This window comes from Mytilus edulis, chromosome 2, assembly GCF_963676685.1.
Source record: "Mytilus edulis chromosome 2, xbMytEdul2.2, whole genome shotgun sequence".
NCBI classification, from domain to species: Eukaryota; Metazoa; Mollusca; class Bivalvia; order Mytilida; family Mytilidae; genus Mytilus; species Mytilus edulis.
Genome location: NC_092345.1, coordinates 77,626,047 through 77,643,018, shown reverse-complemented (window position 1 = coordinate 77,643,018; position 16,972 = coordinate 77,626,047). Strand labels below are relative to the sequence as shown.

General features: G+C 32.2%; 1 protein-coding gene across 1 annotated transcript in view; it reads left to right on the top strand.

Moving 5' to 3' along the window:
• The first annotated feature begins 886 nt into the window (after positions 1-886).
• The window catches only part of LOC139513018 (uncharacterized), a 45,333-nt gene continuing 29,247 nt past the window's right edge, over positions 887-16,972 (top strand). Inside the window, exons 1-6 of the mRNA XM_071301080.1 lie at positions 887-1,059; positions 2,926-2,984; positions 4,083-4,247; positions 5,881-5,955; positions 9,456-9,530; positions 13,155-13,236. Coding sequence (XP_071157181.1) covers positions 990-1,059; positions 2,926-2,984; positions 4,083-4,247; positions 5,881-5,955; positions 9,456-9,530; positions 13,155-13,236 — 526 coding nt within the window. The 5' untranslated portion in view covers positions 887-989. The remainder of the gene's footprint in view (positions 1,060-2,925; positions 2,985-4,082; positions 4,248-5,880; positions 5,956-9,455; positions 9,531-13,154; positions 13,237-16,972) is intronic.

The window sequence follows — 16,972 nt, the reverse complement described above, 5'->3', positions numbered from 1 at the left end:
TGTCTGTACACATAGTTCTCTGACTAAACTAACTCGCTGATTGATACTTCGCTACAAGATAAGAATGAAACAACAACAAGAGTTCAGTCTATTCTAGGAGTTTATCGTTGCTATATATCTACCGGAAGTCTGCAGGAGCATCTGAATTATGATGTATTATAGGACATCTAAAGGAAATCCGGCATCCCTTTAACATAATTCGAAATTCATTGACATTGTTGTGTTGCACGACTTGTTAATCCAATAAAAGGCTAAAAAACTATTATTTAATTAAACAGTTTAGCTATTGAATGGCAATTGTTCATCTGTGGCTGTAAATATTTGAATAAAGTGCATTAAATTGATCCGAGGGAAAGTTCCTTACTTTTCCTTTTCGGCAATAGGGGCATCTAACCAGTTTAACGTTTCTTCACGCAAATATTCTTTGATCACTGAATACATGAATACAAGCATGCTCATTAGTTTGTAATAACAACGCACCAAAACAGTTAATTTTACCTCAAATATACTCGGGGATACTCAGTCATCATGTGTTTGTTTAATTTAATCATTCAAAATAATTTTGACAGGTAATTTGTAAATACATATTTACAAACGAGCTTTCAAAAAGCGTTTCAAATTCGGTGTTGACAGGGTTCGTTTTTTTCAGGTTAGATTAACGTTAATTGATGGGGAAATTTTGAGGGACTGAAACTTTAAACTGAAATTCGGTTAAATCAGGTTCCGGTTCACCCAGGTTTCACTGTATTATCACCAAACGTCAAATCTACGAAAATAGATTCATGCATTAAAGATCCTCCTTCATCTGTTTTTTCGTGAATAGTTCGTAGCCAATCATATCCAATCTTTCTACATTAAATAATGAGGACCAATTAAAAGATGTTTCATGTTGAGCAACATTCATTAAGACTTCAGTATTTAGAGAGTTTAAGTCCATTAAAAAGTTATAGCTATTTTGTTTGTCGATGAAACAACTAGATTGACTAAAAATGTACATCAGTTACGCTATTTTTCTGGTTCATTTTGCAGTTTTTAGTGGAGCAATTCATATAAAGAAAGGTAAGCGATCACAAAGATATTATTTCAATTACATTTTGTTACCTTCTAAAATACATTCTCGAAGGAATCTTCAATATCAGGAGCCTGTAGTTTGAAGTGGTTGTCGATTATTGTTGTCTGCTATAGTTTTAGCTGTTTGTTGTTTTATCACAAATTTAGCCGTTGGGTTTTTGTTTAACATGTTACATAAAAGTTTTGTCTTACTGACTTCAATTATTTACACTTTAAAGGTATTTTTTTCATGCCAACTGTTATATCCACTCCAGTATGTATTGACATTTCCTGGTCTCATCATAAAATACAAATCCCGAATTTTACTAATTCATCAAGCCGTTTTCCATTTAGATTCTGAAATAAAAAGAACCTATTGTATAACCAAGTGAAGTGCATCAACACACATTTAAATATTTTCCACATATAAACTATTGTTTAATATCAGCTTGTCGACAATATAAGATATTTATTTCTTAAAATTAAATATTTGAAAACAATAATACAATCGGGAGTTGACATTTCTAACACTGGTTTGCAATACATAACTAATAACATTAAGCTGTACCAATGTTAGCATCATGTTTGCATTTTCTTACACAAGTTTTATTTAATGATGATTGAGGTAAAACTATATTCAAAATGTGTACCTTATACTTACGATAAAGAGCTGATATACTGTATAGCGGGTTATTTTCGCGGTTGTAAATTTTCGTTTATTTTCGCGAAAAGAAAAAAATCGCAAAAAAAAAATTCCACCAATTTAAAGTTGTACATGCGAATGTTTTGATGGAAGTTTTGAATCCTCCAAAATAAAAACCATTAAGTATATAGAATACCTTATTCAAGGTAAATCGGGAAATTTCCCACCAGCGACAAAACCATTTATACGGTAATCGAAACAGTTTTCTATGTTGTGTCATGTGTACTACTGTTTGTCTGTTTGTCCTTTTCATTTTTAGCTATGGCGTTGTCAGTTTATTTTCGATTTATGAGTTTGACTGTCCCTTTGGTATCTTTCGTCCCTCTTTTTTTTCAAAAGTGTAGACAAATCTAGACAATAAATCACTATATGCTTTTACATTCCTTAATATGAAGATGTCCTATATTTATCACTGCACATTTTATAAAACTAATATCCGTATTTGCATGCCAGTCACAAAGGTTGGACTGCACTTATGCTATAGGTCAAACCATATATAAATATTCAAAATTTAATACTAAAGATGAAAGCCTGATTTAAATCGAAATGCTATTAAAGTATCGGCAAACATCGCAACATTCGCGAACACTTATAAGAAATAAAAGCTCTGCTTCAGGGAGCTCTAATTTAGAGGAAAAACAAAACCACTTAGCTCATATTGCATAATTTTTGTCGAGTTCTGTTCCCTTTTTATATTTCAAACTAAATAAAAACTTTTGTACAACGGTTACTATTAAACAAAAACATTAAAATCAAAAGAAATTACATGACATGCAATATTGACTTATTCCATTCTGAGAAATACAATTTCAAGACTATTTCGTTTGTTTAGTTTGTTAATTTTTCTCAGATGACAATGTTTACTTCTCCTTTTTAAATTGTTCAACACCTTATTGATTATTGAAAAGTTTGAACGACTTTTGTATATTTAGATTGCTCATGTTTACTTTTTTTAAATATTTTTGTGGTGTTTATTATATATTTTCTTTTTAATCATTATTTGTTTTAACTTTTTGTGTATGTAGTAAATTGTTTGGGGAAGAAGGGGAATCGTTTTTATTTATTTTTTTATTTTTCTTGTTAATTCTAAAAAAAAAAACCCAAAAGGAAATATTTATGAATTGAATAACCTTTATTTAGGAAATGCGTTCGTTCTTTCTTTTTTTATATAGAAGAAGTAGCAAAAACCATTAATGAACTGGATAACATTTATGGAAGACAATTACGTGAGGTAAGTTTGTAAAACATTCTTAAACTAGATAATAATAATAAGAATGGAGGGTCTATTAATAGCAAAAATGAACGTTCAAACTATTTTGATCAGGTTTTAAATTAACTGATGCATTTACCAAATTAGATTATAACTTGCTTAAAAGTGTAGATTTTGCATGCTTATATGTGTTTAAAGATTAACTGCTATAGTCAATAGCTCCACGCAATATCTCCATAGATAAACTAGCTTAGTTGAGGGTTCAAGTGGGAATAGAGGGTGCACGTCCCTCATTGATCGAAAGATATATCATTTTGAGCATTTATTCTTCCAAAATGTGTAAAGTATAGCTACACTCTGGTATTTCTTCACTTTTATGGCCCTATCAAAAATCCTAGATCCGACCCGGAACTAGCTTCATCATTTGTATCTTATAGGGAAAATTGGTGACTGATACGAGAATATTGCAGCTTATGGTATATTTTATTACATTTATCTCATATTAAGCGCCTTCAAAAGCTGGTTCGTCTCGTGAAATAGTGTGGTTATCTATAAAATATATTGGCGAGTTAACGTCATACATGCAAGAAATGATACTTTCCTTTATATATTTATCCCATTTTCGTTATCTCTTTAATTTGATGCATACTTTTAAAACTATTGTATTGCTCAAAGGCTACTGTGACTGATAGAAACGTATGCTATGATAGTATATATAAGACCTGAACTAAACGTTCATTATTGTTTATATGTTATTCATGGGAAGTTGTCTCGGTAAAAATAATACGAAATCTCATTATTTTAGTATTACGAAAAAATCGTTATATAAGGCTAGCATTTTGATTTAATGTTCCACCATCAAAATCCGTGGAATCCTGTTTTACGTCAATTTAAACAACTTATTTTACTCATGTCTTAATTTGAATTATTGCCTATATATTTCCCGTATACTTAGTACAAAAAAGTCTTACAGATGTATTGAAGAATAGAAGAAAAACCCGTTCTTCGTACAATATTTGCTAATTTGTTTCTGTGTATAAAGCTTTTTTTTCAATTTTTAATTGAACTTATACTTTGATTAAATATATGACATTGCATTGTATGATACGACTATTTCAGATAAGTCAACACAGGCAATCACCGGATAAAGACAAAAGCTATATCAGCAATGATAATGCCTTTAAAGGCAACCCACAACTTACGGAAAACTTACGAACACTTGACCAGGAACAAAACACGGAGGAAAAGGGTCTCGATGAGGGGTACAAATTTGATAAACCAACGGTATGTTTTTAAATCTATTATTCTTGAAAATGAAATAAGTAGTAAAAGAGGGCGAAAGATACCAACCAAACAGTCAAACTCATCTAATGAAAATAAAGTGACAACGCCATGGCAAAAAAAAAAAAGTGAGAGAACATCATCTATATAGCGGGAAGTAAATTTAAAGGATACTGCTAACTTCTAGTAGTTATCCTCAATTTAATCTAAAGTAGGAGATTGAACTGAATTCCATCAAAGGTTTTAAAATTGAAAGATTATTACTTCGTCATACATTCGTCATACTTTCGGTATATAATATACATGTTATTTAGAAAGAGTTGTCTTATTTCAAGTAGAGTTAATAGAAAGATTCGTTTGTTGATGAGTGGCCAAAATTAACGGTTTTTTTTTCATTTGTAAAAACAGAATCTCATTTAATAAAATCTAATAACAAAACGATGGCTTAAGTAATGACATTGATATTGGAATATAAGATGTCCATAATATTCTTATGGCATTAACCTGTTTAGTGTTTAGCCTCTACGAAGCGAAATGAAGACCTTAAATAGATTCTAAAATATCAAAGTGAAAAGCGAAACTTGCAATATAATTAAATAAACATGTCAATTCTTATAATAACATCAAACAGCGATGTTTGCCAACACGATGAAAAAGAACGCTTAAAAGTATACATCCGATTAGTGGTGAAGTCATTTCTTTCAAACCACTTTACAACGCACCTTATCAAAAGTAAAATAACAAACATACCGAACTTCAAGAAAAATTTAATTAGGAAAATTCAAAGTAACTCGACAAATTGCAAAATTAAAAGATCAGACATATGTAACGAAAAAAAAGCATATTCCTGGCTAAGTACAGATATATCATTATGTAGAAATGTGGGGTTTTTATAGATAGCTCACTCTTTCAGTTGTATGACAGTCGCATGCAAAATCACAAAGTTACCCATAATGTGTTAACAATTCATCATTGGATTTTAGCACGAGTAACTAAAAATATCGTAAATCGATTTCGGAGTGACAAATTAAAGTAACAAAAATAAATAGCACCTCAAGGAATTTATTATCATACGAGAGGGCTTGTTGTCTTATGTTCAGGTATCTGTGCAATGATTGTTTACTCAAACAAATTAATATAGATGCATTTTAAAGAAAATAAAGATCAATAACGGAGTACCTTCTTGAGACAGTAATCTTATAAACTAAAATAATCTAAATACACTTTGAATCTAAAAGTGTAGAATTGTCATACATGAAACTCAAAATGCAAGAATATCACTGTTGGCTGAAACTCAAATTTTAAAGCCGTAATTGACAAAAATTGCCATAACATTCAGCACGTCATTATAGAGAGATATATATTTTTTAAAATCCATCAAAAAGTAATAAAAAAGGGCTTTCGTCTGATATTGATCTCATATAGTTTTTTTTAGATATACTAGTAAACTTCCGGCAAAAGTCTGGGTCGGAAACGTTCATGTTTTATTTTTTATTTTGACTCAGATCGTAAAGTAACAAGGTTCAACCATTCCAAAAAAGGCTCTCAGACATTAGAACATGTCGGCACAGCAAAACAATACGTGAAGAGCAATTTCCACTTGAAAACATTGATTTTGTTCTTATCTTTTTCACAGGATCTTGACCCTGATTCGGATTTGGCGTTTTTATTCAATGGAATGAGTATTGATGACCACGGACAAGTATACCAGGTACAATTCACTTCATAGATAATATATGTATTCAGTTTTAAAGTAACCCTCATTTTATCATTTGAAAATGTATGCGTTGACCGTAGACTGTATTTGATTGTATTCCACAATCCCCTTTTCTTTGCCTTCTAATCTGAAGATTATGATTGATCTTCTTTTAAGATACACTATGTGTATTTACAAAATGATACTTTTTCATACCCTTTTTTCATCATATGTTCATCTTGTTGTTAAAACATAATAAAAGATGTATTATTAAACATTTTTAAATACTTTAAACAAAATTTATATGAAAATAAGGAGATGTTATACGATACAGAAAGGCAACTATTCAATAGATATAAAAAAGAAGATGTGGTATGATTGCCGATGAGACAACTCTCCACAAGAGACCAAAATGACACAGACATAAACAACTGTAGGTCACCGTACGGCCTTCAACAATGGACAAAGCTTATACTTTATTTTATTATGTTAAGATAGCTAAACACACGGCCTTTATAAACAACCATAAAATATGAAAAGCCACGACATCATCAAGTGTAAATTAATTCAAATGAGAAAACTAGTAATACTTTGTAATTGTAAACTATCGGATATGTTCCTTATGTCGTAACTACAATACCTTTCCCTTTTCACAAATGTGACCTACCGAATTAGACTATTTTTTGTAAAAACATAAGCAACCTGACGGGTGTCACATGTGGAGCATGATATGCTTCCCTTCCTTAGCAGCTGAGATCACCCCAGGTTTTTGGTGGGGTTCGTGTTGCTTAGTCTTTAGTTTTCTATGTTTTGTATTCTGTACCATTTTTTGTCTGTTTGTCTTTTCATTTTCAGCCATGGCGTTGTCAGTTTATTTTCTATCTATGCGTTTGACTCTCCCTCTGGTATCTTTCCTCCCTCTTTTTATAGATTTTTGAAAAATATTTATTTAAGTTGTAGAAAAACCTTCAAGGAGGAATGCCAATTTATCAGCAAAAATAGCAAAGAAGTCCTCGCAACCTTTAACTGTAATATAAATAATATTAAGTAAAAGTATGTTAATTTTAAATCGAAAACATTTTTTTTTCATTATTGTCTTTGAATGCCCTCTTGGTCGTTTGTGTATCTTCTTTGAAATGAGGTTGTTAGATTCAATTGTGATAGTGGGGTATTATCAGTAAATTATTAAATTTGTGAATATACGTAAGATATTAAAGTTTTTACAATTGTTTAATGATGATGACTTGATATATATGTATTGTACATGCTCTGAGTTATGCCCGCGTCACACTGTCCCGATTTTTATATACGATGGACACCCGAATGCGAAAATTGTAAGTTCGTACGAAGTTGGTGCCGATCTCGTTAAAATACCAAAAGGTGACCGAATCAAGTACGATGAATAACGAAGTCTATACGATGGTGCCGAATTTATATACGATAGCAAAAGATGGACATACGAAGGTTAACCGAAGACGGGTATTTAAGCTTCATATCTCAGCCGAAGACTATACGATAGATCACGCAGGCTACACGATGGATTACGAAGGCTACACGTTGGATTACGATGATGGCGCGATGGCCATACGATGTCTAAACAAGGTCACAGTGGCAGTTGTAATACAAGGCAATATCACCCTTGTGGACACTCTAAAACCAATATGCTTCAAAAGATTTTAACCACATTTGGTATATTGTTCCTCCTTGTAATGATCTGACATTTTTTACGTTCAAGGCAAAAGGTCAAGGACTTGTTTTTTTCTCCTTGAAATAGCATAATACACAGGAAATTGGTTGTTCATTTTTTTTACCTGCTGGTTCTAAAGACAATATTAAATGTATTTCCAGTAACTGAATGTTTTGGTTGATTTCTAAAAAAATAGTTTATGTATCAAATATGCATATTCAATTTACCATTTTCTGCATGTGTCATATACAAATATAGTATCCATATTTGTCCCCAATATGTTACATACGGGGGGATGCCACGCTCGGCATTGCCTTGTTTGTACTGTAAAATGTGTGCACTAGTCTGAATAATCACCCATAATTAAGACCATGTTTACTGATCTATCTTAAAGGTAAGGTAATGGGTTCGTTGATCCCTTTTATTCAAAAAGAGCGCTTTTCAGGAGAATATCATAATAATATAGACAAAAGAAAGGATGTGGGGAAAGCAATAAATGCGGCAAAATATGACATATAGAAAACAAAATGGTTATGGAGTAAACATTCGTGTGACAACAACTCAGACGAAACATAAAAAATCAGAATAATGAAGAAAAAGTTGGTTTCCCTATATGCGTGTACCTGCAGTGTTGGTGTACGAGGCGCGTTTATAATTTTCATTATGTTACTTGATATGAAAAATTGACAAAAAATAATATTTTACTTGTAAAAGTAAATCCTGAGCCTGTAATAGCTGCTCTTCTTGTTCCATTTGAATTAATAGAAACAACGCTGTCGCCTTTCTTGTTCTCATAGAATCATATGATATGAGCTCCATGTTTTGTGAACGTCTTTCTAAACTGTGGTATTAGACTGACCAGTGCATATCGCTCATGACACTTTAAATGTATTTTAGCGCGAAAATTAACTTACATTTAGCTGGATTTATTGCCGTCGTAGTTCCATCTTGTCGCCTTCGTACTGTTATGCGATGGCAACACGACGGGATTACGAGGTTTTCACGAAGTCGTGTTGCCATCGTAAGACCCTCGCGTAGCTTCGTGATTCATTCGTGTAGACATCGTAATGTCAAAACTGCCCGATGGAAACGATGGAAACACGAATGCAATACGATGTTCAAAGATGCATTCCCGGTGACATAACGATGGTGGGGATGGTGATATGAACTCTATACGAACCCCCAACATCGGACGCACCTTCGGGGATTTTTTAACATGTTAAAAAATTTAGAACCCTTCCCGAAGTTGTCCCCGAAAGCTAGAAAAAGTGGCCGATGGTTCTACGATGGTTAAAGATGGCACTACGAATAGCCCGATCTGGATACGATCAGTCCCGATTTTGAAAATTTCCATACTCGTGTTGTCATCGGCGTAAAAATCGGGACAGTGTGACGCGGGCATTATGATGCTCATAAACGTTTTTTGTTATCATTTAAACATTTGGTCGTTCACGTACCAGGAGAAAGTTATAACAAATAACTTAAGTCTTAGGGTTTCAAGTTTTTGGGTTTTAGCGTTCCCATATTTGAACGCAATATATACCAAAAATTACATTGAACATTGCATCGATAAAATATTCCTTTTTGTACATATAGAAGCGGTTTCTGATGATATACATTCTCTTTGGCAGAATCACATGTTATATTTAAATTGATATGAAAGATTTGTTGTTGGTTTAGACGTTATTATAGAAGTCACCTTCAAAATAGTTTTGCTACAAAAGAATAACAATGACTAAAGTGATACAATAGCACAGTAACTACATAATGATATTTTTGCATGTCTGCGATTTTCCTTTATTACCATAACCATAATCATCTGTTTTAGCCCATTGGACGTAATATCAAGAATACAACGAGAGCCATTGCAGACAACTTAGATTACCATCCAGACTCTCCTTCTGTGAGTGGTTTTATTTAAAAATTTTGAGCTTATGACAACATCTTAATGCCAATTAAACAAATCAGTCTGGGTAAAAAATATAAAAGTAATGTCTAGTGATATGAAGATAAAAGAACAATATTTGATATATGATGACGGAAAAAACATTCGGGCTGACTCAGGAAAAGACAATATGAACAATAAGGACAGAATCTCAGCTTCGTATAAGGCTACCTCAAAGAGATGTTCAAGAATTTTATAACTTGCAGAGACCGTTTCATAATGGGTCAAAAAGAATCGAACCCTCGCCTTCCTTTCTAAATTGATTTCGTAAATGTATATGTCCTAGTCAACAAAAGAAACGAAACACAAGTTTGAACTACGATTTATCATGAAATATAATAAATATAAAAAACTGTGTTTTTATCCAATGAAAAACATTCATTTACAAAGCAAATGCATATGATGGAAAGAATTTGACCAAATTGCAAAGTTAGAAAAAAACGAGGTATTGAAGAAAATGATGACAAGAATCGGAACTTGATTTCGAAGAAGAAAAAGTAAAAATATCAATTTTTGAATTTGTGGGTGAAAAACAAATTTTGAAACCGCAGAATTTTTGCCTTAAATCAATGGGTTTGATGCGAAAATAACACTCTGTAAAAATTAGACCGATTGGGAAATGACTCACCTCGGTGTATTGTATACAAATTCGTGAAATATGGGAAATGCATTGCCTTGTATCGTTTCTTTTGTTATCTAGTATACATATATACATCGAACACAGTTGAATGAATCTAAGGTCAACTTTAATTGTTAAAACAGAACTAAAATAGGCAATTCCGACAAAACGATTTTCATTGCCGCCATTTAGTAAGCACACCTTATCGTATTATTAGGTATTGGACCCGTCAGTTTATAGGTTGTTCCTGTGAGTAGGCAAAGCATATTGCAATTGTTGTCAGCATCCTCTAACCGCCAATGACAAAAATTTATAACAATATGAAATAAAAAATAAATTATTGTCGCCTTGTTCCGACAAAAAGGCGTATAGAGCATCCCAAGTGTATACAACAATAATTGCTTTTGGAGCTTATTTAGATAATGCATATGTGTGCTTATACCGCAGTCCGAATAGGCCACGATCTCCATACGATCTGTGAAAAAAATGCAAATTTTTATGATCGTAGTACAATCGTGTAGTAGCAGTAAGGTTGTATCACGGTCGTGGTGAGGTCATCAAGATCGTGATGAGCGTGGCCAACTCTGAACATTTTCAAAACAATCGTGGAGCGGTCGTGGCGAAATCAGGTCGTAGTAGAAGCGTATTGAGAGCGCACTAAGATCGTAGTAAGATCGCAAAGGTCGCTGTACCATCGTAGCGAGAGCGAAGCGAAAGCATAATTTCATTCGGAGAGACTGCGCTACGATCTCACAGCGACTTTATTACGAACTCACTACGACCATCACGTTCTCACTGAGACCCAACTACCCTTCCACTACGACTTCACCACGCTGTTCAAAATCATAGTACGATTTTAGCACGCCCTTGCCGTCCTCATCACGCTCTTCTTACGACCTGATTACGTTCATATTACGACCATCATTCTCATTGTCATTTTCACATAAAATATAATATATCTCTCCAGGTTTTGTTTGTCTGTATGTAATAAGAATTCTTAAAATTGAGAATGGAAATGGGGAATGTGTCAAAGAGACAAGAACCCGACCAAATAAAAAACAACAGCAGAGGGTCACCAACAGGTCTTCAATGTAGCGAGAAATTCCCGCACCCGGAGGCGTCCTTCAGCTGGCCCCTAAACAAATATATACTAGTCCAGTGATAATGAACGCCATACTAATTTCCAAATTGTACACAAGAAACTAAAATTAAAATAATACAAGACTAACAAAGGCCAGAGGCTCCTGACTTGGGACAGTCCATTTCTCTAACTGCTCAACCATGCTTCTCGTTTTTATACAGATAAGACCGTTGATTTTCCCGTTTGAACGGATATACACTAGAAATGTTTTGGTCCCTTTATAGCTTGCTGTTCGGTGTGAGCCAAGGCTCCGTGTTGAAGGCCGTACCTTGGCCTATAATAGTTTACTTTTACAGATTGTTACTTGGATGGAGAGTTATTTCATTGGCACTCATACCACATCTTCCTAAATCTATTGACATAGCTGTGTCATCTCTGCTATCGTTCACTAAAATATAGTTATTTGAGCTTTATGGACCAGCAATAGGTTGAAATTTAGATTGGATTGGTCGGTCTTCTACATCTCTGCTTGAACAGGGTTCAATACTATCAGAGCTCCTCTGCCTCTACATCAACCCCTACCAACACGCCCACGTGTTCTAGTAGATTTTGGTGGCATGGAGCGTAGAAAGATCTTGATAAGCGTAATAAGGTCGCAGAATAAGCGCGGCGAGAATGTGATATAATCGTAGTGGGATCGTTGAAGAAGCGTAATGAGGACGTAGTAACATCGTAAAGGCAACGAAAATTTACATTGTCATGGTGCTCATACCGCGACCTCACCACGATCTGAATTTATTCTAGATCGCGGTGAGCGTGGTGCGATCGTGGTCTAGTGGGACTGGGGTTTAGAATAATGTTGTAATTATTTTTGACACTGCAAAATTGTAACCTAGGATTAAAGTATTGTGTACCTATTTAACATTGTAAAAGAACAGCAGACGAGAGAGGGTGTCTAAAATATGAAACTGAGAGAATAGTGAAGAGAGTCAAACATTAATGGGATGATTTTATATTGATAAAATCATATATTATTGAATGAGGACGGATATGTCATCTATGCCCCACCTTAATCCACCACTGGACAATTCCCCTTAATGTTCTGTATTGTTGATCGACATTTGAGCGCCTGTCCTACGTTTGACCTTTAGTTCTGTGCGATTATTTTAAATTTTGGTTGTTAATATCTTTCGAGGTATAGTGTGGCGTCCATTTTGTTGAACTGGTAAATATAAGTGTTCAAGGGTCAGCTTAGTCTGCCTTTAATGCCGGATATTTCAATGATCAAGATAATCATCTGTTTAATTATTCATTAAGTAAAAAAAAAAAATACGAACTCTGAGGAAAATACTAAGCGGAAAGCCTCTAATAAAATGAAAAAGCAGAAGCAAAAATACATTAAACAAATTGAAAACAACTGACATATTCATGACTTGGAACAGACATTTTTTTTTGTAAAACAAGGTTGATTAAACCTGCTTTGATAGCGAGCTAAACATTTCACCTATGTGCTACACGATCAAATTCAGATTTAATTACAACAATGTGTGAATAAAACAAACAGACATCATAGGTAAAAATGTACAAAATAGGGGTATAACAGTCAACATTTTGTAATAATCTTAATCACTATAAAAATATATCAACATTGAAAAAGATAAAAATTGCAAATACATAAAATAACCAAATGTTATGTAATAAAGATATGCATAAACTCATCAAAGATACCAGGAATGAACTTTTTTCTCGCCATAACTTCTTAATCTCGAAATAAATATCAATGGAATTATCACATAACTTAAAGGGAACCGGTAAAAATATAGCATTCTGTCCTTATAATCCTAGTAGTTTTAATGCAGGTATATATTTGTTTCTTTTTTAGGATCCATCTAAGAGAAATTTTATCCGGACGTTTAGTTTTTGGCCGAACGGAATTGTTCCTTATGATATTAATTCAACCTTTAGTAAGTTGATTTACATTTTAGACAATTTCAAAGAAATAATTTACAAGTCTTAAAAACTGTACATTTTATTATATTTTATCATATACATACACATACATGTAATATTAGTTACCAAATGAAACAAATAAACCACAAAAAGATGACATGTTGTATACATTTTGTTTCCTATCAAACTTAGTCAACAAGTCTCGTTTTCAAACATTCAAATAACGGGTCCACTGTTCAATCTGGAAATCAATGTTTGCATAATTTAAATACATGGTGTATACATGATTATCAGTTAAACAATTAAATATGAGGCAGGCGTTACCTATGAAAGGACACGAAGTCCGTATCAATTACATGTTTTTGTAATTGATACGGACTTCGTGTCCATTCATATTGGTTCTATATAACTCAAAGTCTCCTGACAAAAGAGACCGGAAATGAAATAGAAATAGTTTTATGCGTAAATGCGGGAAAATGAAAAAGTTAGAAAAACAAGTTATCGATTTTGAGTTCATTAGTTCATTAGTAAATTATATTTTTTTTAATTTTTTTATTGATTTTTCTACTTTTAAGGGACCGTTCAATGTTTATCAGATGGATGGTCCGGTGCAAAATGGGGCGGGGCAAGCACTTTTTTTTGTGGAAATATTTGGTTGGCGAGAACTTTTTTTAATATGCTTAGTGTATGGGCTAGAACTTAGGAAAAAAATTGCCATCAAATGTATCGGTGGGTAGGAAAATATTTTTGCAGGCGCACAAAACATGTCTGAACAAACTAGTAGCTTGGTTCATTTCTGTCAATTTTAAGGATTTAATTGAGGATTAAAAAAACTAGAATTTTCTGTTCTGACTAAAATTAAATTTGTTTTTATCGTAAAGAATATCAAATTGTCTAATTGTTTGGTGTATTGCTGTTAAATTTATGGATTTAATTCAAAGGTAAGAAAAAAGCTAAATTTTTTAGTTTAGGCTGAATTCAGATAGTCATCTTTAGATTTTTTTATAATTTTTATAATTCAACTTGGATTTTCATATAAATTACAGCTATTTCATTTACATATTGATCTTATAGAAAGCCAGGTTGTTTGGAAGTTTGGTGTTTTGCTGTAATTTTTTTGGAATTTATAAATAGGTGAAAAAAAAACTAAAATATTCAGTTTAGGCTGATTCCAGATAGTCATTTTAGAAATTTTCATATCTTTTTTTATATCAACTTGGATTTTCTGTAATTTTTTTGGAATTTATAAATAGGTGTTTTGCTGTAATTTTTTTGGAATTTATAAATAGGTGAAAAAAAACCTAAAATATTCAGTTTAGGCTGATTCCAGATAGTCATTTTAGAAATTTTCATATCTTTTTTTATATCAACTTGGATTTTCATATAAATTGACAGCTATTTCATTTACATATTGATCTTAAAAAACTAGGAATTTTATTAATATGTTAGAAAAAAGCTGCATCAAAGTCCAAAAACATGTCATCCTAAATTTCTTTATAAAGACTATAATTTATTTATTTCTTGAAAAGAAGAATAGATAAAGGGACATTGTTTATTTTTGACATAAACATGCTCTGATATTAAGACAATAGTTGGTTATTCAACATGAGATAATATGTTAAATAGTCTAAGAGTTATTGTCCCTTAATTTAAAGTATTTCCTTTATTTTATATTAATAGGGTATTTTGAAAATTGAATACAGATTGGATATTTAGTTAATAAATTATTAGGATTGTTAATAACAGTTTGAATAAATGTCATGTCCTATGCTCACAAAAGGGGAAAAAAGTTCTGACCCGCAATTATTTAATTTAGGACAAAGACATAACAAGGGATACATTAAACTGCCCTCAGATTTAAAAAAAAAAATATAATCTAATATTATGGTTAATATTTCTTCACATGTTTTTTTGACTTGCATGAACATTGTTAGCACTTATCAAGCCTCTAAGAAAGGCTGGATGATATATAATAGTATGCTTTTACTTATGTCTTGAGATTTAATTGTGGCATTGTATCTGAGGCTGCACATGTAAATCAAATCTATACATGTAAATTCATAGTATTTTCATACTGGTTGTAAAAACAATAAAATGTATGTTTCTGTTACACACACAAAATATGTATACATGGATTTAACAAACACATTTTGAATTTTGTATCATACACCAGTTTTATTTTCAGACATAAATATGCAAACATCAAAATAGAAAAAAAAACTAAATTTGTTTGATTGTCTTTGAGCTTAAGAGGGACAAGTACTTATTTTATAATTTTTATTAGATGGAAAAGGTCTTTTTTGCAGAATTTAAAAGGATGGGCATTCACTTTTTTAATGAAATAATATTAAGAATGCACCGGCCAAACCATTATGTAAATATTGAACGGTCCCTAAAAATTGTCCGGTGCATTACGTTTGCGCGCATTACCATTACATTTGCGCGCAAAAATCGTTACGTTTGCGTGCTGCTTTTGATTACATTTGCGTGCATATTTTTGACAGGTGCAGGGTAATCTCAGGTAAAATACAGGTAATGATATCTAATAATTTATTATTTTTTCAAATATTTACTAGTATAAGTAAACCTTTCGTTAGTCTAAGTCACCTGCTCAACAGCGAGGATGAAGGAGGATTTATAAGTATAAGTCCATTTTGTTATGCACAAACACTAAATCCTTGAAATATATACCGATACAAATGTTAAAATGTTAAAATATAGCTAATCTAAATCGTAAAAGTACTGATAATACATGACTTTAATTGCACAAAACTAATAATTGATAGTCATATTTATCATAAAAATAAAAAAATATGTAGTCATTTGTAATTTGATTGATTTCTATTTATATTTTACCTGAGTTTACCTGTAAAATGAATGCTCCCAAATGTAATCAAAAGCTGCGCAAAACGTAAAACATTTTAATCCCCAAATGCGTGCAAATGTAGTGCGCCCATAAATCTATTTATTGTTTGCATTAAAATCAAATTTACGGAATTATAAGTTTTTGACCCGCCACAGATTTACATTTGAAACTCCGCGGAGTACCTTCGAAATATTTGTTACTATGGCAATACAAGGAGAAGGGACAATAAAAACCGTAATTCGACGACAAACACGCAATGCCAAGGCCATGTTAACCAAGACGTAGAACTTACGATTCCATATTCGTATTACGGGCTGTTAATGTAAATGTATCGATTGTGGCTTAGATATTACAATTTCATATTCATGGTATAATTTGTAAATTTATTGATTGTGTCAAATACCCTAGTGTAACGTTTTTGACGAGAGCATGGCTTGTAATGCATTCATAAGCGATGACGTGAAGGTAACATTTAGATGAAATCAGTACCGTTTAATTATGAGTTTATTAGAATACTTCCGGTACGCTTGGTTTGTATTTCACAAATAAGTTTTTAAACGTCAGAAAACTATTCTGATATTTTGCAAATTAGTCACTATGCAGCATGTATGTGTAAAATAAAGGTTTCAAATAAAATTGAATGTGTGCCGACGTTTTTGATAATTGTTTTTCACTGAGCATGTTTGCAACAAAGATTAACCTTCAACCAACACTTATAGTCTTACAAAAAAACTAATGATTCTATCATTCGACAATCGAACAGACTCTTGCAGTTTTATCATTAGGAAATCTTATCAATTTATATAGTTAAGTTTTTAGTTGATCTAATTTATAATTATTCTTTATATATCTAATTAGTTTTGTTTGTTTGGCTATTTATTTTT